Source organism: Coloeus monedula, assembly GCF_965178545.1.
Source record: "Coloeus monedula genome assembly, chromosome: 18".
NCBI classification, from domain to species: domain Eukaryota; kingdom Metazoa; phylum Chordata; class Aves; order Passeriformes; family Corvidae; genus Coloeus; species Coloeus monedula.
In genome coordinates, this window is record NC_138798.1 from 745639 (window position 1) to 771790 (window position 26152).

The following is a 26152-nucleotide window of genomic DNA, read 5'->3' on the forward strand; positions in this document are numbered from 1 at the left end:
CAGCTCTTTCCATAAAGCCCTGCATTATTTTACTCCTCAAATAACCACTTCACTCTTTTCTTTATGCTTTTGGTAAACAGCAAACTTTAAGCCTTCATGTTTAAACTTTCATGTTGGTGCCTTAGAACACCTTAGACCTGCTTGGCAGTTGTGGGAGGACATTAAATATCCTGTTTGCCTCTGAAGGAAGGAGAACAAGCACGTTTCAGCCTGTTTGAGAGGGTGCAGGAAGGCGAATACATTTGAAGCTGCTGACACCTTCAAACTTCAGACAGAAATATGGGCACTGATCAGTGCAAACACATTCAGCTGCTGGCCTCTGCATGTATTTCTCTTTATTATGTAGCTTTTCACAGAGTTGGCCTTGTACAGTTGCTGCAACTTACTGGGTCTGATTTTGCATTCTATTATTCCTTCAGTCCTATCCATCTTGTCATTTTATACAGATGGCATTGAATAGGTTGATTCATCTTAGAGTTTATCAACCCAGTGCTTTCCTAACAGCAGGGATTGATTAGAATACCCCATTTCCCCTAAATCATCTGGCTCACCTAAACACTGCCCAAGATTTGTCCCACACAGAGGTGTCTGTTTACCCCGAGCGTGGCTCCTGCTCTGTCTGCCAAGGACTGCAAGACAATGAACGCTCAGTTCGTCTGCTTTGCCTTCCAAGTGTGGCATCTCCTTGCTAGCACGAAATGTGGTGTCAAATGTGCATGTCAGACGAAGGATGGTTGGTATTGTTCTGAGCACACACTGGGTGAGATAAACAACTCAGCCTGCAGGGTTGGTGTGTGTCCTGCGCAGAGTTATGAGCTGACTCCCAGCGCTCATCTCCTCGCTATTTACCTACACAGACAGGCTTCTGTGTTCTCCCTTCTAATTCCAGAATTATGTTACATGTTTGCCATTGTTGATACAGGTGGGAGCCTGGCATGCAGCACAGAAATTGAACTTGGATTTCACAGAGAGAGCAGCAAGAAGGAGAATGCAAATCGACTAATTTTGACTTTTCAAACTTATACACCAAACTTCACGGGCATGTTGTCTCAGGTGAACAAAAATGTTATGAAAACACTTTGCTAAACTCTTTCAGCACAGCTTTCAATTAAATCCATTGTAATTCCCAGAAAACAGAAGAAAAAAACAGATCCAAAATGTCGGAGACAAAGAATATACAAAAAGAATTTTAAAATATGCTGATTAAACTTCATCTTAATGAGTGGGATATCACAATACAAACCACACCCTGAAAACTCTTCTCTTTAGGGAAGTTTGTTAGCATTTGCTCTCCAAAGGCAACAAGCACTGTCTGGTTGCTGCTCACGGAACAAGAAACAGAAAACCAGAAGCTCCTGAAGACCAGCAGAAGGTGGCTCAGGCACTGAGCAGGGTGAAGCCAAGAGCTGAGGAGTCTGGTTATAGTGATCAAAAGGGAAAACAAGGCAGGGAGCTGTAGTAATATATTCTAGATTGTCAAAAAAATTAATTTTCTTCTTCAACACAACGTCCCGACATGTATGTAACAAAACCCTGAGCCTGGTTTCACTCTTGAAACACAACACTGAAAACACTCAGATTCAGTATGTCACAAAAAAAGAAATATATATTCCATGTTAAAATACCAGAATAAAATGTTTCCATTTTAAAAGTACTACATAGGTTTATAAATGCTTTGCCAGAGCTATTCAATCCTTTCAGCACAAATGACACCTAATTCAGCCCATCCAAAGTTACGAGTTTGAGTGAGTAACAGAGCAGTTCAGGAAGACATTTCCTGAGCATGTTCTGCACGGTTCCTTCCCCATCACCCTCAGGAGCCTCGGACCCTTTGCCCAAAGCGCTGATTCCTGTGGCTTCTGCCCCAGCACTGGCACAGACAGGCTGGGCTGCACCAGAGCTGCTCTTTGGGGTGATGACGGCTGTGCGACATTTCTGAGAACCCAGGACATCTTTTCCTGTGCTCTGGAATGTACTGGAAATGGTCTGTGATTCAGCTAAGTTCACACTTTAGTCAGAGCTGGACTTTTACCAGGACCACTAACAGTTTTGGCTAATTGTTGAGGAAGCATTAAAGCACAATCCAATTTCTTAGAAAAACATCAGCCCACGTGAATGAAATGTGTGGCAATAATTTTGCTGAGTTGCTACACAGTTTGTACTAGGAATTGTGGACTGGGAGGCAAACAAGCACAGAGGGAATGCATCTGTCCCCAGAGTAATCCTGCATTCTAAATCTGAGGGTAAGGGAACACAGAGGCAGAAGAACTGCTCACCTGGACCATAGCATTCCCCACTCTCAGATATTCTCCAGCTTACTTATTGCAAAACAAGGAATGGAAAAAGAAACTTTACTTTGCCTGGAGCAGAGACATGACCCAAATTCTCCACCTTGCCCCCAAAAAAGAGGATTTTATATACATATTAGCACAGACTAAACTCTGAGAAGAGTCAGACCAATATAGAACATTTCTAAACATCTTGCTCTACCTGCCATTTTTCCACACTTGCAAGAAACAGAGGGAGCATTTGTGGAAATCAGGGTACAGTGTTTTACACTGTTTCTTTGCAAATGTACGTGACTCCTGAGGGCAGTAGAGAATTGGATATTGTGGATTTTTTGTCCTTGTTTGTCACCATATTCACATGTGACAACATGGAAAATAGAGGCAACAAATAGCTACGTTGTTAAGGTAAAAGTCATGAAAAACAATGTCCTTCAAAATTGTGATGCCAAGGTTTTATGGGAACACTCTCAATAGCACTCAAGGTATTTTGACAGAGCAATTTTTTTTAACACGAGCAAATAACCCATTTGTCTAAAGAAACATTCCTAAGTAACACCCTGAAACTATTTATAATTTGTAATGACAAAAACCACCCCCCCCAAAAATGTTTCAGTGCATGGGGAGACACAAAGAAGCAAATATACTTTCCACATGGCAGGCTATTGCTCTTCTGAGTAATTTCTTGTCTTTTTGTTTGAAGTGTATTTGCTGTTGCTCTGAACAGAAGGTGCAGATGTAATTGGAAGTGGCTGGTTGTGTCAAACCAGAAACGTTTCACGGGAAACCTTAAAGAGCAAAGCTGTACCCCGCTTGGGAGAGCTGATTGCAGGATCTGCCGGAGGAAAGTCGCAGGCTGACTGCAAAACAAGAGCACCCATTTGGCCTCCCCCCACCAGTGCTGATGAAATCACCCTATGCAGGGGCCAGTAGAGCTCCACAGATGTGCTCTGCCTTACAAACAAACGAGCGAGGTGCCTTGGGAACAGGCGCTGCAGCGTACGGAACAGAGTTCTGCTCTGCACGAGGAAAAGCGGCTGAGTGAGCAGCTGACATCTTTATCTGTGTTTATGTCCAATTCCTCCCTTGCACTGGGCCCTAACACCCTCACACAAAGCTGGGTTCTCCAGTTTGGTCCCACAGCCTCCACGATGGAACATCTCAGGAGGTGCAGTCAGGCCTTCCTTGCCTAAACACCTCCTCTTGCCGAAGTGGAAACAGGGCTGTGTTCGGTGAATGTCTGCCACAGCCAGTTAGATTTAGGGGGATTGGCCTGAAATAAAAGGGAAAGTGATGGATGTCCTGCTGTGTGCAGGTGAACAGAGTGGTGTGGATATATCAGTACATTACACAAAACTGCCACTTCTTTGGCAACTGGATTAAAGAAACCTGAGCAATAGAAAAAGAGGTTGGAGCAGGGCCAGTGAGAACTTTGCAAAAAGGTGCAGAGCCTGCCTTTCTGTGACACCCCAGTTATAGTTCCTAGGGCTTCCTTCTCCTGGACAGTGGAGAGCTCTCTCTCATCACAAGGGCTGGAAAAGACAAAACTGGGGAAGTTTGTCCTGATTGTTTTTCTGAGAAGGTGCCCTGATCGTTTTTCTTTCTGGCCTGAAGGATGGACAATACAGATGACAAACAAAGAATCAAGAGATGTTTTAGTGCCCGTTTGGAAAGTCATTCATTGACCCTAAGAGACTACATAAGAGCTGCAGTACTTACGACTCATGCTTCTGCACCATAATCCAGGCTTCATGCTCCCTCTTATTTTCCCAGCTTTGTATTTAAGTACTCACCTCCCCTGTCCTTTTTAAACCAATAAAAAAAGCCTCACAGATTTTGTTGCCATCCCACATTCAACCAAGATCCTTCGGGGACCCAACATCCTGGAAACATCGTGCAATGTCTGAACAACTGGAAATCTTAAAAGTCTTTGTACCTTGAGATGATCCCTCATTACAATTCAAAACAAAGAACAATATGGAATGGGTAATTATTTAAAATTCAGTAATTATCAAGGGGCCTTTTTTTTCCAGATGTTTTCATCCAGTCTGACTGCATTTCCAATACACCATCAAAGAATCTGACTCTGGCCACAGCGGGTGGTCCGAGAAACTTGTAAAAAAGGCAGGATTATGTCACAGTGAAAAGTGCTTTGTTTTATAGACTCACCCCAAGCAACCTCTATGCAGAACCAATTGGAAATAGCTACTTCTCATGCAACCCCTCCACTGCTGAAGTCCATTTAAGCTCATGACAACAGGAGACAAAAAAACTTTGACCAGCCTGCCTCAGGCCATGATAAATTTGGGAAAATACATATTGACATTAAAATTACAATCTGTCCATGTGAGGCACAATCATCAATGGGCAGAAAACAATGTCTGAACTGATCTTTTCTCCCAGCCAGGCAAATCCTCCCATTTTTAGAGCAGTTAAAAGAGCTGGAGCTGACCTTGTGTCCTACTGCACTGTAGCTCCAGTGGCCAGTGTCAAACTTGCCCAGTGGCACCAGAGGTGGTGCCTGGCTCCCCCCAGCTGGAGGGAGCACAGCCCACGAGGCAGGGCTGACTCACAGCCCTGTTTACACCTCCTGCTCCGAGAATGCATTTTGACAGCATGCACTGAATGCTACCACAGAGACAGAACATTCCTGGAAGGGAGTTTCTCTCTTTCTTGTGCAACTGATACAACTTAAAGGGTATTTTTCTGGTTTAGCATCTGCATTTCTTTTCTTCCTAAAACAGACTTTACAAGCCTCTGGTTGCTTCACAAGCAACAGCTGTCAGGTTTGATGAGAAGAGGCTCTGCATCTTATGAAACACAGCTAAACAAGAAAGATCTGCAGCCAATATTTTGGCCACACACAACCAGAGAAACTCTTCCTCTACCTTACACAGGAATTTACAGGATTAAGATCCATGGGTTTTCTTACGCAGTTTTACTGCTAACATGGAACGTGGTTCACACTGAAATGGTCTTTACATGGTTGGGTTGAAAATACTTCCCTGACCCACATTTGAACTTTCAGCCCAATTTCCACCTTTTCTATCCACAAATGTTAAACACAGCACTCCAATCATCAGGAAATCTGACATGTTTAAGTGCATCCCTACGTTATTCCATTTGGGGCAACCATTGCTTTTAAAGTTGCATCTCGTTCCTGCTCATACTCTATTTAGGCAAGACTTATTTCTGAAGATCTGGTTTGAATTCACGTTTGACTGCCACTGCACAATGGCTTTCCATGATGAACGTGTTTGATAAAATTAACATGCTTACCATGTGCTGTTCCCCGAGATTAGTTTGGTTCTCCATCATCTCTAGAAAAACACATTATTTGTTTTTTAACTTGCATTTGTTTAAAAGAAATCTAATGCCAGTAGTACCAGAATATGAAGACTTAATAATAAATCAGATTTTTGTCTGCTTTGTCAAGTTTTCCATTGCTAAGAGATTCCAACACAATGGCTGGTAAATCATATGTCTACGAATGAAAATAAAGGCAGTCGAGAGCCACACTCTTCTGTTTATTTCTGCCCTTAACTTGAACTAAGTAACCATTCTCACTGGTGTCTGATAGTTGCTTTATGTCGATATTTTATCTGAAAAAAATCCAAAAACTACCACCTTAGATCTTCCTCCTATGAAGAATTATATGCATGTAACTTTAAACAGATGATTCTAAAGTGATGCTATTTCTATTTCAAATTAAACATCATGTGTATCTTACTTATGCATGATTTTTAGAAGATAAAGGTTGCTTGAAGTTTAATTAAAGTCAAAGCACAGTACATTACAAGGTTTTTCCTAGGGACCTTCTGCTGCTTCAAATATCATTAACAGAGAGAAGATATTACACTGCTAAGGGATCTGTGTAATCTGTAATTGCATTAACTGGGAGGAATTGACACATACAGTAACAGAATAGGAACACCACCTGCACTATTTCAATATTGATCTACTCAAATGTCACTGCAAAAGTCCTTTCTTGACTCCACAGTCTTTTACATATTTTATAGCTAGATAGAAATTTTCTTTCATGGATCTACTTCCCATGAGTTTCAAAAACTGTATCCACAACAGCTTAAATCAAATCCTCTGAAGTCAATCACAGCCCAGCCCACCTTCAGTCAAACATAACAGAAGGACTGAAGTTTTGTTTTAAGGATCTTGGAATCAAGATCATTACCCTTCAAGCTCCTAGTTATGCAGGAGAAATGAAATATAGGTATCTGTAGCTCTTTCAGGCCAAAACTACTCTTCATTTTACATTGTTTAATTGTAGGAATAAGCATATTTGTTATTGCAATAATAATGCAAATTTTTTTTTTTTTTTTGGTGGAAAAGACAGGAAATCACTTAGCAGAATGTTCGCAAAAAAGCTCACAAATACCTTAGGAATACCATAAAATGAGAGCACAAGAGTAAGCTTCAAAGGAGTGACTGTGGAATCTTAAGGCATCTTAAGGCTCCTGTGCCTCTACTACCTTCCCGCAAGAAACCTGAAGTTTTCACCAGTATCTTTTACTCTGTTACAGCGAGAAACAAAAAGGATTTCAAGAGAAACTTTCTGTTCACGAAGCAAACAACAGAAAGCAAACCAGGTACTGAAGCTCAGCTGTGCCCTTGCATTTTCCTGAGGGTGATTATTACTCCTTGGCCCATCCAGAACTGGCACTGCTAAGCAGATGTGATACTAGAGCTGTGTTGAGTTTGTCTAACACACCTTTCCAGTGATAACATTTTTAGGAGAAAAATCATCTCCACTGCCTGGTGTTCTCCATCAAGTGCATTCCTGCCTCAGGCTGGCCTGGCAGCACCAGGCACAGCCGTGCTGGAAGGCGCTGCCTCATTGCTCACATTTTCTTGAAGTCTGGAGCTTCTTAGCTGGCATGAGCAGGACAGAATGAACCCTGGAAAATACTTACACAGACTACACCAAAGGAATGTAGGGCAAGGATTAAATTATAAACCAAAGTGACTTTAAATGAAATAACACAGCAGGTTGTGATGGCTGTTTGATATGGTCATTTAGGACCTGGCTTTCAAGGTATGACAGAGGAATAGGAGGCAGATGTGAGAAAGGGGAGAGAGATTCCTGGCTTGCCTGAAGGCTTGTAACGATATCCCAGGTGGGGTCTGCATTCCTCTTTCTTCCAGCTCTCCAAACTACTTCTCCTTGACTTGAAGCCTAGAAAATCTGGTCACCTTAATATACTGTTGGCAGCACTCCAATGTCCAAGTCCACACTGACATCTGAAAGTGATCATTTTGCTGCCCGCACTGCAGGAATGCTTCCCCGCAGGAATAAGGAATTTTATGAGTGTTATAAAAAGTTACTGGCACTACAACGTATTATCACTGTGGTATAATTTACTGATGTGCTGTCAGCTAGGGGCCAGCTAGGACAGCAGCCAGAACCACCTCCCTGCTCTGACAGAGCTCCCTGGGCTCCTTCACAGCCTCCATCCTCACCCAATGGGTTCCTCCTCAGCAGGGACAGACTCAAAGCAGAAGGCAGAGAGGGGCAGAGCACAAAGCTGTTGCATCACACCCTGATCACAGCACAGCTGCAGCAGCAGACAATGTTTTGATAACAGTTGTCTTTCCGCCAGTGAGATTTGCAGTGTAACACCAATTTTCATCAATAGAGAACAGAGCTGCAGTTTTGCCATACTCTCAAATGAAATAGACTACACTAGAATACACTTATCTATATTTAGTTCTCAAAATACAAGGTACTTAGACTCTAATCAGACCATACGCTTAAGCTGCACAATTTTTTTTCCAAGTGCTCTGAAATTTACCTTTATTTTTAGCATTTAGTTTTCTTGCAGCTGGCAGACGTTCTGTTGAGGGACATACTGCGTACAAAATGCAAAATATTGCTCTCTATACTATCCTTCAGACTCCTAAACTGGACGTGGTTGAGCCACCTCCCAAGCCAGCTGATGCAGCCCAGCAGCAGCAGCAGCACGGGGAGGTGGCACTGGCACAGGGATGGTCCTTCCCTGCATGTCAACCCGACCCAAATGGCACCTGCACCAAGCCAGCCTTGCCCAGAGCAAAGGGGAATCCAGCGCTGGCTCCTACCTGGTCCTTTACACCGGGGGAAAAGCAGCACCCGAGCCCTGATCCCCTCATGGGGAGCTGTGTAACTGAAGGGACACCGAACTCGGGGTGCTGTAGCGTGGCCTGCACTGCAGCTGGGTGACACATCTTCATCTCCTGCTCAGAAACCCAGTGCTCTGAGACAACGTGCTGTACACAGCAGTGTCAGGCAAACGAGAGAGGCTGGAGCTCAGACCGAAACAATGAATTGTGTATGCAGGGCTTGTCATCATTTCCCATCAGCTTGGAAGCTCCAGCCTTGTCAGTGATCCATCAGTGGTTCCAGGACACATTTTTATTTTCAGGGCTCTATAGCTCTCGGCTGAAATGTCACATTTGTGGTATCATCAAAACATATAAAATCTGGTTCAGTCATGCAAGAAGGAATATGAGGAAAAATAAAGAACTTTCATGGTATTGTTCCCTTTTAACTTTTTTTCTCTATCTTTCTAAATGCATTCCTTAGGCTTAAAAAACTGCACACTACAGAAAATTCAAAATGGGGCAAGTTTTCCTCAGCAACTAATCCAAGCTTCTGTCATTACAAATATAAATCTCCATATCTCATCTGTGCAGTCTTTACACCAGGCACGAATAGCACCTCTGGTTCCTTAATGCATCCCAACTGCTCCCCTCACAATAATGTTCACAGCAGGGAACTTCCCTTGGAGTGCTGATCTGCGTAGCTGCAGCCAAGTAGGACAAGTAGGGAGGGTTTCAGCTGAGAAAATCCCGAGTTTTATTGCTCCAGGTTCCCTTATCAATCAAGACAAATAGGAAAAATTCAGCCAAAACATTTTAAACAAATACTTTGGCGTGAGATGGTGTCCTGGAAGAACTGGTGTCTCTGTGACTGCCCAGGCAGCCTGGGCTGTTGAACAAACACGGAGATGTCAGACACAGGGGATGTTAAAACACAAGTTTCACTCAAACACACCCTGACCCAGAGGTTCACACGCAACCAGGGTGAAGCTTCATTCAAAGAGAGGGTACCCAAATACTCAGACCTGGCCCCACACAATTTCTGAATTGCCATAGGAACCCACTGGAGCTGCAGTGAGTGAAACTCCACATCCCTCTCATTGGACTGCTCCTCCTTCCTCCTGACCCTTGAAAGGTCCAGCAAGAATTTTGCCTGCTCTTCACCTAGAGCAAAGGGCAGCAAATACACCTCCAATGTTTTGGCTTAATATTCTCCACTTCAGAAGCCAACCAACTCCTTGCCAGCATTGGTGCACGCTGCAAAGTTGGAACGAAAAGCTGTGGCCTGAAAGTAAAATTCCTCGAAGAATCAGAAGAAAATACAAGGAGAAAGACACAGAAGCTTAGATATCAAGTAACAGGATTATGTTCTACAAGACTTGCACACCAGCAAATATCAGGATGAAATGTGTGCAGCAGGAAAGTGCAAGTGAAAAGCATCTCTTTGAGGAGTAGCGCTGGAACAGAGTCCTTGTGTTGATTAATTGCCTTGAAACATTTGATCACTGTATTTAATCCAGTAAATCTCCCAGTGCTTTGACATTTCTTTAGTGAAGACAGAGTCAGGCAATTATATATAAAACATAAAAAAATACTAGACACCTAGAAAAAAAAGGTCGCAGCTTCCTTTTTGGAGTCTGCCTTCCAGGAACAGTCTTCTGTAACCACTTAAAATTTGCTGCTCTGCTAAATATTCTTGCCAGTACATTTGTTTTCTGCTGGCTAGTTGATAGTTGCAGGAAGCAAACTCAAAATCTTTTTCTTTCTGAAGTGGAAGAATATTTATGGCTGGTTTTATTATTGTGAGGTTCTTTGGGGTTTTTTTGTTTTGGTTTGGGTTTTTTTTTTGTTTGTTTGTTTTTTATAATATTTACTGAGTTCTAACTTTCCTCAAGAGAAAGCCAGAGAATGAGCACAAATACATAAATCTAGTTCTGGGATACACAAAATACTCAAATCAAGGGAAGCAAGAAACTAATCAACAGTCTGCAGACTATGAAGAATGAAAATATGCAATATAGAAATACACTACATTCTGAAGTTGTGCTTTTGTTCCCTTGGGTACAGAATTTACCACAATAAAGCACTAAGTCTCTGCAAAATCTTTATAAATTTTTTATGGGAAATTCTTCTATCATTCCTCGGGTTTTATGTTCACAGGATGTATTTGGGTTTGATGTTCGTGTGGTTAACTGTGAAATACGTGATTTAAAGTGACATCATGTACTTCAAGGTGGTAAGATAAGTGCAAGGTTAATTGCTTCTTAAAATAAATGATCAGTTTTAATAACACATTTTTAAGGAGCTTGGTTCCTCCACGCTGCCTTCAGAGGGTTTTCTGCGACTTGTATACTGAACTATTTGCACACGATTTCCCATTTCATCCCTCCCAACTGGCCCCTCCCATGCTGCTTTTGCATTCCCGTTTATTTTAGCCCTAAAGAGAAACGCACAAAAGAAATTAAGGCAGGAGATTCCCTGTTGGCAAGACATCACCAGCGGGGCTGAAGGGCAGGACTGTCCCTGCCAGGCTCAGACCTGCAGCCGGGCTCCGAGCAGAAACCTGCTCCTGCCGCAGGGATTGAGGAGCCTCAGCCTGTCCAGGTGCGCTCCTCCAGCACAGCCTGAGCAACGCAGCCCTGACCAGGCCTAGAGCACCTCACCGAACCTCACTCAGCCGAGCTTTGACGCCGAAGATTCCAAGCTCCCCTGGGCTCGCCCGGGGCTGGGCTCTGCAGGGAAGGAGCTGCCGGCGCTCGGCGGCTTTGCCGGGCTCGGTCCCGCCCCGGGAGCCGCTCCCGGAGGAGCCGGGGCTCGGCTGGGACCGGAACGGGGCTTGCGCTGCGTTTTCTTGCGCTCCGTTAGATTATTCCCTGGATGGTTTTCTTCCTTCGCCCACGCCTCCTATACCCCGCTAACGCTTCGTCGGACTCTTGGCGGACTTTCAATGTAAATATTTCTGCTCCTCAAAGGAATTTACATAAAGCCCAACTGCTCTGCCAAGGAGAAGCACGTGGAGCTGTCACAGCTCCTTGGTGACAGTTCGGGAGGACTCAACACTGCAGTCGCAGGACCAAGAAAGGGAACATTTCAGCCTCCTCCCTTAATGTGCTCTACATTCACCGAATAACTTCACTTCAACAGTTAAAGCTTCAAAGCTTTGACGTGCCACTCTGAAATAATGGCCTGAGGAGCATTTTCACTGCACTGTTCACCAGGCTTGCAGCACTCACATTTTGGGAAGTTTCGGCCGTTTTGGAAGTACGCTGGTTATTCAATAACCTGAGAATGTCCAGTTAGTCCAAACTGGCCCCATTTTATTCCCCCCTATGAACTCTGCTGGCTGGCTCCGTATGAGAACCTGGTCCCACTAAAGGTTGAGCCCATTTCTATAACGATGTTTTCTCCCAGTGTGAGTGAGAACAAACAAAAGCATCTGACTAGAAAACAGATCATGTTGATACAAAGAGTTTCATGTACCAAAATAAATGGGAATCGGGACTTTAACACTGAAATAAATCTGGAGGAAAAGTTTTGTATGAATCACAAAACAACCATTACATAGAAGGTGAAACTGAGAAATTAGCGGTTAGAAGAAAAATTCAATACTGTTCTAGTTTTTAATTAGTTGGAGTGCAAATTAAGAGCATTATATTGCAAAGTTCACTTCCTTGATAAAGAAAAATCAATCCAGTTCTGAGGGTCTTTAAGTAATACTTCTATATAAGAATTATCATATGTCTGCCATATGCAAAAATCAAGAAAGCTTACTTTTAGGTTGAGGTGGAGAAAAAACCCCAAAGAAACCAACAAAAAAGCCTTCTCCCAAATCCAAAATTCCAAAACTTTTTGAGGGTAGAATTGTCATCCCTAATAACAGATGGGAATCAGTAAAATTTCATCAGCATAGCTGAATAATTACAAAGTCACTCAGGAAAACTGAATTCCCTGGTGTGTCTGGTGCTTTCTCCAAACTTACTCTTCTGCTGGCTATCCAAGCTGTATTTGATGTCAATTATCATAGCAGACAGGGAAAAGGAATGAAGAATACAGACAGCAGTGGCTGCTGGAGTTCTTGCTATTGAAATTATTTAAAACATCCTTAGGCAAATAAAAAGGCTACTGTAAAAATTGCTGACAAAGAGCAGCATAACTCACACACAATTTAACATGAACCGATCCAAAGCGCCACAGGATGATTTTTCCCTTGCAGCTTTACTAATTAGATATCTCCTTGAGCAATCAGTTCCTACATTCCCTGCCTGATGGCCACGCTAGGGAAGGGAAAAGTGGCTGCTGTGCGTGGGTGCTGTGTGAGGATGTGAGACCTTGGAGCTCTTTTACCAACCCCTAACACACATCACAGCGACCTCCCTGACGCAGGGAGACATTTGGTGCTTTACACAACCTCTCCCCTTCCTCCTGTGTACAGACTGAGGGTCCTGAGGAGCTCACAGCCAAACCTCCAAACCTTTGGTGATATCACCAGTTACAACTCTGAACAGAGACTGAGCTGGGCTGCACAGGATTAATTTATTTCACAGCTCTTTGGTTGGCATGAATGCAAAATAATGGAGTCAAGGATTTACACTGGACTAAAAGCTCATGACTGAACATTTTTCACCAGCATCCAGACATTAATTCCACCCTAAATCCTTTCATGATCTGAACCTGTACATTGCAACAGCCTAACCCCATAAGTTCTCCCACAGTGCACCATATGTAAAATAAATGCAAGTAGTTTAATTTTAGGATGGATCATTTTATCTTCCTTCTACCAAACACTCAGGTTTAGTTAGTCCCAAATTATCTGGCACTGCACTCCAGCTCGTGCCTATTTTACAGCAACACAGTGTTTAACATTAGGCATACACATAAATAAATAAATAGCAGACTTTAAGATGACTAAATTAGGATAAATACAGATATGACAAGCAAAAAACCCCTATTTACCAGTTAACCACATTAGATTTGCTCTCACTAAGCCTGAGAATTTATTTTAACCACTATTAAAAATGTGTATCTATTTCTGATTTCTCTGAAATCAGCCAGTAGATTTTTAACTAATTTCTTTAATTGAATTAATTAATTTCCTTAATTTTCTTATCTTCATAAGGATTTCCAAACTCATCTTTATATAAAGCATGTTCTGTACTCCCATAGGTATATGCATGAAACAAGTCCAGATTTAACCTTAGGAGAACAAATAAAAGCAAAACATTAAAATCCAGTGATCTGAGAAAAAATAATTCTCAAAGAAAAAATACTTAGAAAATTAAAAAGCTGGGAAAAGAAAGAAATTTAAAAGGGAAATGCAATATTTTCTTTTTTTGAAAGAACAGCTTAACGTTCCGAATTGGATCTTTAAACTTATCCAACTTTTTTTTAATGGCAAATTTACGAAATTTATTTCCATGTAATTTTATTCGTTCATGGGGTTTGTCTATTTATGATTTTCACATCTCCTACATCTCTCCTGGTTTAGCACTACCCAATGCCCAGCCCCAGCAGAGCCCCTGGCACTGCCCTGGGATCCCACCCCTCCTGTGCCTGTCAAACTGAACGCGTGAGGGTCCCAGCCCTGCCCGCACCCAGAGAGCGCCGTTCCCTTCCAGAGCATGTGTAAGTCATTAAATGTGTAAGTCATTAAATGTGTAAGTCATTAAATGTGTAAGTCATTAAATGAAAGCTCGAGATGACTGAAATTTTCGGAGGGAGGTATGCGGAGCTGGCTCGGGGCTCACGGAGGCAGCTCGCCTTGGCTGGCCCTGTCCCGATAGGAATCCGGCTGCTGAGCCAGCTTGTGCTGCCTCTCAAACTGGGGAGGACTCTACTCTTTCTTTTAAAAAAAAAACCCGGGAAAATCCCTCCTCAGCAGCTGCACATTTCCTGCTAGAACAACAACTCCAAGTCTGTTTCTGGCTGTTAATGCCATTATCTACCAGAAGGAGTGGAGCTCAAGAGCCTGGAGGAACGGCTGGTGGGGAAGGGAACGAAAACCCCAAATTTACCATCTTCTCTTCACTGGCTTCTCTAAAGTATGACTCCTCTGCCATTTCTGAGCTAAAATTAACGCTCCTCGTAAGCCAAAGGTTTTATTTCTGTTGGACTGGCTGCCGGCAGTGCTCTGGAGGGAGCTGTTCCAGCAGCACAGCCCGTACTCAGCGCGGTGCTGCCCCGCCACCGGCACGGCCGGAGCTGCCGGGCACCACCCGGGGCCCGGGGGCTTCCTTGGACCAAGGTGCCTCGGAGCCCTGGGAAAGGCAAAGGACACCCACCCACCACTGCTGAGCAGGTGCTTTGTCTGCCCATTGCTGGCTAAACGCAACAGCTCAGGAGCGCAATAAAAAGGGTCGAATTCATTAAAAAAAAAAAAAGTGTGATTGTTTCTGAGCTAATGCTGCCAATGCCACCAGCAGAGCAATAATCTTTGCCTCTATTAGACTGTAAAACTGGTATTTCTCCCTCAAACTTCCCCCTTTTCTATTAGGGCTGTGAGTATTCCACTCTTAATGCAGATCATGTTCTAGTTTTCCCACTCAGTGGTCCAAGGCAATACTCACAACATTTTCCTGCAGAAATTGTGAATATTTAATGCTGGGGGGAGAGGAAATCAATTTACATTAAGTGGACTTGCAGAGTTTTCAAATCCTCCTCTTCCTAACAATAAATTCATTCCCTTTGGAAACTGCCCACTTTTCCTTTATCAACAGAACAGCAAAGTTGAAGACAACTTTTCAACCCTCATTATGATAAACTAAACATTCAGTATGGTTTCCAGAAAACCATACTGAAATCCTTCACATTCATCATTCATGTCTAATGTGTCTGACATGCCAATAGGCAACTTTCAAACATTCCTGGTCCAGTCCCTCCTAACTGAAAGCCAACGGGGGAGTTCCATGCTCAAAAACTTTCATATTCTGCGACACAGAAATACAGACAAATTAATACATTTCCCGTTACTACCCCTATCCTGCTATTTCTCTTACAAAGGAATACTGAGGACTTGTGTCCTGGCAAATGAAACACAGGCAAAGTATTGTGTCTCCAAAGGTTTAAGCCTGATTTGACATGGAAATTACACCTTCTGTGAATTACAGCTTATCACAAGGCAATCCTGGTTCTTAGGGCAGGCCATCTTCAATGTGCTTGAGGAAAATCTATATTTTCTGTTAGTTCTAGGCTGTTAGAATGGATTGCCATGAGAAAATAAGTTCTGTGATGTTTCTGTTAATAACATTAACAATAGAAAACTCTTGCTGTATTGTTAAGAGGTGCTGTATTTCATCATAATGACCGCTGGGGTTTTAAAGTTGCCCAGAAGCAAGAAAATTAGCTGCAACTATGTTCATTTGTCATGTGAACTCAATGGATTTCCTGTATTCTTTACAGCAAGGATTTAACTTGTGTAACAAAGTGCCAAACTTTGCATTGATTTTTAAATCACGAGCTTTATTATTATTTTTTCTTTTTGCCTGATTGTGGTACGTTCTGCAAGAGTCACAGTTTTGATTCTATTTTAGTCAAGTTGTTTCTGTCAAAGTCCATCCAGTGAAAAATTATACCTTTGTTCTGCAGATGTAGGCAAGATTCATTGTTTTTCCTCAGTCAATATATAAATTGGCCAACACTTAACTTGCCATAAAAATTAATTGGCTCCACACTGATTTGTCTCTCTCATGGTAGCACTAGTGTTTGCGTACAAATGGGAATCGGTTCTTCCCTTATGTTATTTTCTTATCAGTAATGATGTTAAGCAAACCTCAGGATATTACAGGCCCAGGAAAAAAGAGAAAAGGAGGACGTTCGGGTGTGTTTTAAAGACAAAAGTCCCATTGCCTCACGGAAAGCTCAGTGAGAAAGGGACAAATTAAAGAACAATGTCCCTGAACTGCAGGAGGATGCGGAGCACTTCCCTGTCAATGGGGCTGAGTTTAGAGAGGGGAAGCTCCGTCCGTGCCTGCACTTCACCACCTCCAGGGAATGCCGGGGCTGCTCCCACAGCGCTCCTGGCCCTGGAGACTCGGGAAAGTCACGGAACAGAACCTGAGATGGGATCGGGAGCAGAAGCTGATAAAGCCTCGCTGCCGGAGCGCGGAGGAAGGGTCACAGAGGGGCTCTGATGGGAAGCAGCGTCAGCTCCTCAAAAACGAGCAGAGAAGCAGCTGTTTAATGATTCACTGCAAGAGTATGGTAGGAAGGATTAACACCTCAGGGTCAGGCAGAAAACGCCCCAAGCACCGTGTTTGCTAAAATGAACCGCGTGGAGCAAAGGACTGAGATGGAACAATGCTGAATTAGTCCTGACTTGGTAGTATCTTAGTTAAACATGCCCTTTTTTCCCAGAATCAAACAACTCTTTAAATTGGCACTGCCCCAAACTATATCTGAGAGAAAACCAGCTGCATTAAGAATTCCCAATTTGCATCTAATCTTCGTGTAAGGACTCTCACAGAGGGTGCAACAGCCAGGAGCTTATAACTCTCCAAAACTGCAGCTGCACATGGTCCCCTTCTGCAAAGGAGAAACAGAAAATAAAGCCCTGGAGAAAACTCGAAGTGGTTGAAACTGGTGTACAAAAAGTTTTCTTCTAGATGTAAGGCAATTTTCTCTGTAGTGCCAGCCAAGAGTGAGGGATCCACGGAGCACTGAGCTCTGCTGCACCGCCCAGGGTGTGGCTGCTGCCCTCTTGTCTCATCACCTTATTCTTTGTGGCAGTTCTGTGCCCTCTCTGTTCCAAAAATGCCTGGATTTATACCCCGCTGCTGCTTCTAGGAGCTTAAAGACAGCTGCCTGAAACAAGGGTTTATAGCTACTTTGTCCCCAAGAGTGTCAAAATGTAACTTCAGAATAATCAAAAATCAAGGTTGATGCTACATAGTCTACGCTATTCAGCCATATGGGTTTGACAAAATACTGGAGCAGTTTAACACAATGCCTCTTCTGAGTTTTTCCAGAGCACATTGTGATGCATTTCAGCCTTGACATTCATCTCTTCTAAATTTCTACCCTGTGCTGTAATTTCTTGGATCACAGAAGTGTAATGTTAGTTCTTCTCTAGTTGCTCCTGCTATGAAAAACATCTTGCTAGAAACAGATTTTTTTTCAGATAATCATTTTACAAAATGTACTCCTACAAAACATCTGGACAGGTCAGGACTAAGCTGTTTCCAGCTACAAACCACCATCAGTCTTCACATCCTCCCACACACCCTGAAGGTGTTAGTGGATTTCTGTTATCTGTTTTGCTGGAGACAGTGGTTCATCCAAGTTGGTGAAGGGCAGAGCATCACCACTTTTTAAATCTGTCAAAAGAAAAGTCTGTCTGTCCCTGAAATCCTCCTGAATAACAACTGGCTATTGCAACTGTGTATTAACTTTTGTCTCTTAGACAAAAGAAAGTGTTGTCAGAATAGCGGTGATTAAAACACTGCAAGTAATAAAACACATCTCTATCCTATCCACAATGAGTCTCCTCTTTGTAAGGAGAATTTAAACGAGTAATAGTTTAATCCTGAAAAAAAAAACCTGGGATGATTTATTCGTCCTGAATCACGAGAAATTTCATTTTTAGTCAGAAAGCCATTTTCCACTTGTGGAAGCTTGACCAGAAAATGTTGTGCCTGCTTTGTGGGTAGAAGGAAGGTCAGCCAGCAGTGCTGGTCCCGTGGGAATCCAGCGTGAGCCTGGACATCAGGGCTGTCATTGCTGATGCCTTTGTCCGACTCCTCTCTGACAGAGGAGAGTCCAGTCTGGTCTCCCTGGTCCTTGCACCCTGAATTAACAGTTTGTTTATTAACTCTGGGGTGACTTTTCAGCTCCACGGCCCCAGTTTAGCCTCCAGGTTCCCCAGGCTGGGCACCACCTCTGCCCCACGGTGCTCTCTACAAAAGGAAGCGCTGACCCATCATTTACAGGTATTCCCTGCATTCTTCCCTCATTGATCAGACATTAGTCCCAGTTTGGAATACCTCGTGTTTCAAAACGTAAGAGAAATTTACTCACCTCAGCAGCTCCTCAGAGCTGTGTGAGAAATGCAGACAACTTCAGAGAAACCCCTGCCTAAGAGGAGATTTAACTCCCTAAGGTGTGGAATGATAAACGCTCTGGGAAGTTTTGTTTCAAGAGGAGATATTCAGTTCACAGACATTCTCTTTGTAACTATTTCCTAAAATAGACATGGTTTATTTCAACTTCCTTTTGTTTTCTGTTGCTCAGTGATTGGCATTTTTCCTACACGCATTAGAAGAAGAGGAATTAAGAAGTCAGATTCAAACTTTAATAAAGAAAAACTCTTTGTTTGGACTTGGTATTTTTTACTTTTTCTTATTACACTTTCCTCTGTTAAACTGAGAACATTATGTGGAACAAACAAACAGCAATAAGAATGGGATGGTATCCACTTCAAATGCTTCTCCCATTACTGCAGTATTTTAATGGATGAAGCAGGTTTCTAAGCCAGATTTTATGCTCTAAGTTTAAACATATTATTCAATCATAAACTTAGATAAATAACTCGGCTGTTACTCTTTCAAGCACATACTTTAACACAGTGATCTTGCAGCCAGAATTTCTTCTACATATTAAATTCTGCTTTTATTTCATGAGGAGACCTTCTCAACCAAATAAAACCACTTCAGAGGGAAATAACATGTGCCATGACAGAAAGGGCCTGTGCTGCTGTCCTCTGAAAGCTTCCAGGGACACGGACACATTTCCCAACCTGCTGAAGTAAATTCACTTGAATTTACTTCCGTAAATTTGCTTAAGTCATTTCCTTAAGTAAATTCACAGTTGTATGAATTTATACTGTTTGAAATTATTCCATGGAATTCATTGGAGGCACAGCAGGGCGAGAGAGAACAGGTTTGGCCCAGTGCTGCCACGCTCACCCACAGCTGGAATAATCTATTCATCCCTTCCTTAATACTAAACTATCAATTAAAAGCCAAATGAGAAATTATATTCTCAAAGCTGCAGATGCCAGAGGCAAGCAGTCTTCCCATCAAATTCTGAGTGCATCCCCCTCCAGCAGAGCTGCACACATCCCACACAACCCCTTACCACCCATCTTCCCCACTGGCAAATGTTCCGTGCAGTTCTATCCACAGCACAACTTTGCTCCTAAAGATTACTCACAGGGTTTGGAATCTGGATATAAGATACACAAAGGCACTTGGGTTGGTTCTGTTGCTCACTAATTAATACCTTTCTCCAGCAAATTCACACTAATAGCAAGTATAAAAAATAAAAAAACATGCAAGAAAGGCAGAACAGGAACTAGATGTAGTCCCATTGCCCAGACCTCAAACTACAGCTTTATTAATTCTCTTTACAAACTTTTATCCCTAGTTCTCCTTTCAAGCAGCTATTCTAATGACAAATTATACTTTTTCACTGGGAAAACAATGTAAATTAAATATGGCAAACAACAAGTTTAATAAAATATTTTATGATGTCAAAATAGATTTTCTGATTGAACAAATTTGCTGATTTCAGAATGTTTTGCTGTTTGAAGGTTTTTAGCATTTGGATTTTCCACATCTGATTTGGAATTTCAAAAGGAATTTTATAAGTCAAGCTAGGAGATAAGCAAAGTGTTTCATTATCAGATAACACTGAAATTAGGTTCTGAAACAAGCACAGAAAATATAGTTTTGATTTGAAAAATACTGAAGAAATGGTTATTTAGTCCAAGGTGGGAGCAGCTTCTAATTCAAGCATACAAATTGTCCAGAGGGAAAATAAACAATGAGATTATGAATTTTCTCATCATTCTGGTGAAGAACTTCATTGCACCCCTTAAACTTGAGCCAAACAAACAGGTTTGTCCCAGATAACAAGACGTAAGAGCCAGCAGGAGATGATTGCTGGAGACACTGAATGAGCAGGGGAAGAGTTCTCTGTCAGTCAAGGGGTGCCACAGCTCTGCTTTGCCCATCTCCTTTCAGGGCTCTGTGCCTGAGAGCAAAATCCACCACGTTTATTATCCCAGCACAGTTTGCTGGACAGAATTCAAGATCATTCTTTCTGCACATTTAGAAACACTTCCCCACGTTAAAACTCAGCACGTTAAAAACAAACATATTTACATGTATTTGTGGACTGATTTCAAACAGCACTGAGCTACTTTTTCAATGCTGTTCTCAGAATGGGATGTTTGCCCATTTCCTGCAAAAATTTTAAAAATAAACTTAGAAAAATAAACCTAAACACATGCACACAACGAAACCTGTATCACAAACCAAACCCGAGTCCCACCTGAGCAGGTGTCAGCCTGATTAGTATGACCTGAACATTCCACACAGTGGAAGCAGCTGCAGGAATACCACTGTAGATAAGAGCTGGCTGCCTGTGATTGCATTGGTAATTAGCCAGAAGAGCTCTGTCAGAGAAACCAGCCACTCTTCTAACACGAAACACAAAGCACAGGCTGGTCTAGGTGGAGCCTGAAGCTCCCAATCCACCTGTATCTGCTATACAGGATACAATGAGACATGTTCATATCACATTCTCAGGGATTCTGCTGGCTAAAACAAAGAAAGATGCCTGATAAATGTTAGATTTTGTCTGTATCCCAGATGTGATCCCAGTCATCTTCACAGTGAAAAGGAAAAAAAAACCACAGGTTTTTTACAGCCTCCCAGTAAATCATCATAACTACAGCATGAGGAGGAACCTGGGTAAATAAAGCAAAGTACATTTTGTAAATGATCTACACTAAATCCACTCTTCACAAGTGCCCACCTCTAAGAGGCCTCTCGGGATATTTAGGAGTCCCGAGTTTGAAAAACTGTCAGCAAAACAACACACTTCACTCCTGGGCCTTAGGGATTCTTCATGTTTTCTGTAGCTTACTCCATCTTTATCAAAAGCCCGGCAGAAAGAAAATAAACTGGCTTGAAAACAGCTTTAAAAGAAAAATATGATAAAATATTCAGAAGAACATCTAAGAGATGTATTCCAGGAAATGTTTAAGAATTTAAATCTTTCCTTGCTGCTCCCGTTCAATGCTGTAAGTGGGTCAGAGATGCTGCAGTGCCTCCTCCCAGCACCTCAGTCTGAGCTCTTCTCCATTCCACTGGCAAGACAAAGAGACTCCTCTTTCTCCAAGAGCAAACAAAACCAGCTATTTTCCCAGTTTCTTGCCGACATATGTTAATTTGAGGAAATTGAAACACGGTACCAAAATTCATCAGTTTTATTCAAACTTTTCTCTGAGTTTCCTCAGATTGTTGTATTTTTTGGCTCTTATTTCTCAGATTCAGAGTCCTCTGCTCTCTAGAAAGGGCAGTTCAAACCAGAACAGGGATTGGAGGCATCAAAACCCCTCAGTTATCTCAGTGTGGACTATGATCAAAAGCAAAAACCAAAAGAGAATTCTTGTTTTTGACCACTCCAGGGAGAAAACAGCATTTCATCCCAGCCTGCTGCAGACTGCACAGACACACCCATGGAACACAGAAACAAAAGGTCTCAAGCTGCACCTGTCACTTCACCTTCTTCTCCAACACAAGCATTTATCAGCCTCTTGCACTGATGAATATAGAAGTCATAATGGTGGGGAAAACATAATATTGTAGCCACAAATGGCATCTGAAGTGCTACTAAAAATGCCCACAAAAATCATGAGAGAAATACAAAGAAATCATCCCCGGCACCGAAGTTTTGCGCGGCCCAAACCAGCGGTTCTCATTTCGCTTACCAATTTGTGGGCGAGCTGGATGGTGATGAGAGGAGATCCTGACAGATTGTAGGACAGCTTGGGTAGAGGTTCCACTTTGATGGAGATAAGATAACTGCTTGCTGAGATCATATAACCTTTGTAGGCAGCAGCTTCAGCAATCCTTGGAAAGAAGTAAATATATTAAGGATGAAAAGTAACGACTGGGTTTTTTTAGTTCATACACAACACCCACACCAAAGGGACACAGGACCTCTTTTTTCCATTCAAGCCAATTAATTTGTCTAGGGCAGTGAGGTCTGGCCACAAAAGGTCCCACAGGACTAGAAGCCATATCTATAAAGCACAGGGACACCTGGAAACTTGAAATCAAAGGTCCTCCTTCACTCTGTTCCTCTTTGCAAAGGTTTACAAGCCTTGCTGAAAGTGTTTGAGGTAATTAGAGAGAATCCTACGAAGGCATCTAAAAATGCCCTGAGTAAAGTGAGGAGGAAACTTGCAGGGGGTTTCAGGCTGGCTGATGGAACAGATGTATCAGTGTGTAAGACACACAGACAAAACCCACATAAACATATACACAGGAATGTATTTAGAAGCAATTTATAGCTTTACCTTGAAAAATAGATTATGTGCAGTTAGATTTGTTGGAGGGAAAGACAGGTCTCAATACAAAGAGCTGAACTTGACTAAATATCTGATTAGTCCTGGAAATGCATTTATTCTAGGGGAGAGTAATTTTATGGTACATAAGAACCCATATTTTAAGGTAAAACTTATGAGGTTGGCATTTTCACACATTTAAGAGTAACTGAGACCCATGTGACTTCAGGGTAAAATTTTTTACGCTATCAGTACAAACTGGGCAGGATTAAAGGACTGCTGTCCTCTGCCTCTTGAGCATGAGGATGAATGGGTTTTACCATGAGAAATTTGAGCCTTGGTGAATTAACCACCAGCTTGGGTTTCCAAACATAGCCCAGCACTGGAAAGCTCCAGTTTGAAACCAAATGAAAAACCACCTTATTTACATCCACCACCTGCTTCAGTGGTTTCTTATTTTTATTCCCAAAAAAAAAAAAAAAAAAAAAAAAAAAAGGAAAGAAAAAATCATGTCAGACATTCAAATAACTGCACTCGGCTCCTTGGCAGGGTCACACAGAGCAGAACTCATTTAGCACAACCCCTTAGTTCTGACCTTAAAACACCCATCAGTATCAGAGATTGCTTCTGCTCCCAGTAAGTGGCACGTGAAAGGAACTTGTTCATCTGAAGGCAGAATTTGCTACTCTGATATGAAAAATCTAAGTTTGGAGAAGGAACTCGCAAAGTTAAAATCATCATCTGACATTTTGAGATTTCTCTTACACAGATTAAGAGCATGGACGTTTTTCCACACCCTTTATCTGCTTGTTTTAACTTTAGAGACCTTGGTGAATTTTGAAGTGTGAAAAATCCTCATCACAAGCAGGGAACGTGTCTCTGTGCATGCACAAGCCTTTCTTCACCCTGGCCTGCGTGTCAGGTCCACTTTTACACCAACTGCGTGTGAACGGCAGCAGAACTGGGCTCAAAACATTTCTGAGTTTCATTTTTTTTGGGTAAAGAATCTAAAGTTGCTCCCCTTAGAAACTGATATTTATGTAGTCTGAAAATAGAAGTCATCTGTATGTAGAGCACAAAAGCGCCAAGGGATTTGGTTTTGGTTTTCCACCACAAAAAAACCCAAAGGACAGGTTTCAAATTACAGGTGTTTAAGCAGCCCAGTGCTAGAAGGAACACAAAAGAAATTCTTTAAAACAAACTACTCTGAGAAGAAGTTGTTATTCTACTGAAAAGTAAGCAAAAAAGTTAAAATAGTAGAGCACAAAAAAGAAAAGCAAGCAGAAGAGAAGCACATACCTATTTTTAAAACATCTTTGAGTACCTGGGGTTTGATTCCACAGAGGAAAAAATCGCTAAGGCAGCATTCCCTGTATTACTACTTTTTTAGATGCTGTTTTGGACAGACCTGAATCTACAGTTTTATAGACATGATTCTGTAGTGCATACATACTGCAAACATTTCAAGCAGTTTGAATTAATTATAGAAATCTAGGAAACATTTCTTCTCCCGTGTCCTTGTGTTTCTCTTTCACATTGTGACAGGGCAGACCCTTCCTTCCCAAAATGAGTGCTAAAAGCACACACAGCTCAGGGGAACAGGAATGGATCTTCAGGTTCTCCTGTCCCACAGATTTCAGGGAAGGTACTCAAAGATGACACTTCTGTTTCATTTGCTGGGTCAGAGCCCCAGGATCTGTGACAATGCATTAAACACAGTGCTTTGACACGCAGCATCTTTAATCTGAGTGTGTTTGCTGAACTTTGACCTAAGTCAGGATCATTTTAATTCTCTTTCCTCCATTGAAAAATTGAGATTATATCTTATTACCTTAATAAATTGCATTGATCCTCCTCTTTGAAAAACATAAGCTCTCATAAGTTACTGCCTCTATTTCTTCATGTCAGTATGAAATACTGCACACTGCTGCCACAGCTCCCTCTCAGTCCTCTGCTAAGTGTCCTTTCCTTGAGAGAGCAGGGCAAACAACAGCACAGCTTGCTATTGATTTAGAAATGTCATTTAGTAATCGCTGTGTGATTATCTCAGCGTGATCAATCTGCGTTGTGATCCAATCTGGATCAGTCGAGAAGGGGTTCTTCAGCCTGAAGTTCACAGAGGAGTTTCCATGACCTCCCAAGGAACTGTAGGCAAGGAGAGGGAGGCACTCCCTGACACCCATGGGAGCTGAGATGCTGCACCTTTCCTGCTGGCAGAAACAACCCAGCAAAAAGCCCAAGTGGCAAAGACTGGAAGTGTAAACTGATCCACACACCCCAGTGAAAATCGAATGAAAACACAGCCATATACTTGCTTAAAAGGAAAATGTAGTGATTTGCATGAATGGCCTTGCAAAAATCCCCTGGGGAGCTGTACTGCAGAGGGTTATACAGCTCTGCATTTACTTTATCTTACCTGCTAATGATTTCACTGAGGTAGTACATAAAACAAAAGGTCTTTAAAGAATTGCCTGGTCTCCTGTTATAAAATCATCTTATGGGTTTCCAGGATTAGGATTCAGATTTTGTCTAGAGAGGGATGTTATGTTTTCCTACTTGTTTCATTTAAGTGCAAGCTTTATCTTTATCTGTGCCAGGAGAAAAGATGCAATCTCCTTTTATGAGACAGATTAAAACTATGACATTCTAGTACCAGATCTGATGAATGGAAGGAGAACACAAAGAAAGACAAACATGTCGCTATGGGAATCTATTTTATCACAACCTGAAATAAAACACGTAATGTAAACTTTAATCTCTCTCTAGTTAATGACTACACGCCCTCAACACTGCAGAACCAGGATTATGGCTCGTAATTTGTTTACAGCTGATAGTGATATACCTTTAAACAGTCCTGTCACTAAGGTAATGAGCAAGCTGTTACCTCCTGAGAGCTCTGAGATACTTACTTGGTGTCCATAGGGTCGATGTTATGAAAGAAATAATGCATGTTATGGTAAAGCAGGCTGACGATGGTAATCCAGGCTGTGGAGAGGGAACAGGGGTCATTCCTCAGAGCAACAATTCTAAGCAAGAGAACTTCTCTCCTAGCCTGAAGCTCCGACTTAAGAGCCCTGAGTTACACAGACCTTCACATCTTTGCTTCAGCAGAGTTCTGATTGTTCTTTCAAGTGAAAAAAGTGTGACCATATTGTACAGCACAGACACCAAAAGTAAAATAGAAGGATCCCTGATCTGCACACCTGTACCTCCAAAATCAGCTGGTAAAGCCATCAATTATAACACACACACCCCCCCCTTCCCAGCACCAGAAAGGGTGGCAGGACACAGCAGTGACTCCCTGGGAGCTACAGGGGTCTAAAGGCCACCCCCCACCACCTCCACTAGCTGGCAGCTTGTGAAACTCCAGCCAGGCAATCAGCCCAAACATTCTGTTTGCTGCCCACATTCCGAGTAATTCTGGGCTCTCCAGCATCTGAGTGAAGACACAGATATGTATTTTCTAAGAGTGAGCCACACAGATGTC

General features: G+C 42.3%; 1 protein-coding gene across 1 annotated transcript in view; it reads right to left on the bottom strand.

The window, feature by feature from the left end:
- ADGRD1 (adhesion G protein-coupled receptor D1) overlaps positions 1-26152 on the bottom strand; it is a gene marked incomplete at both ends in the record, with an annotated part of 134989 nt that overhangs the window by 84516 nt on the left and 24321 nt on the right. Inside the window, 2 exons of the mRNA XM_082293662.1 lie at positions 22087-22228; positions 25575-25650. Of these exons, the coding sequence (XP_082149788.1) occupies positions 22087-22228; positions 25575-25650 (218 nt within the window). The remainder of the gene's footprint in view (positions 1-22086; positions 22229-25574; positions 25651-26152) is intronic.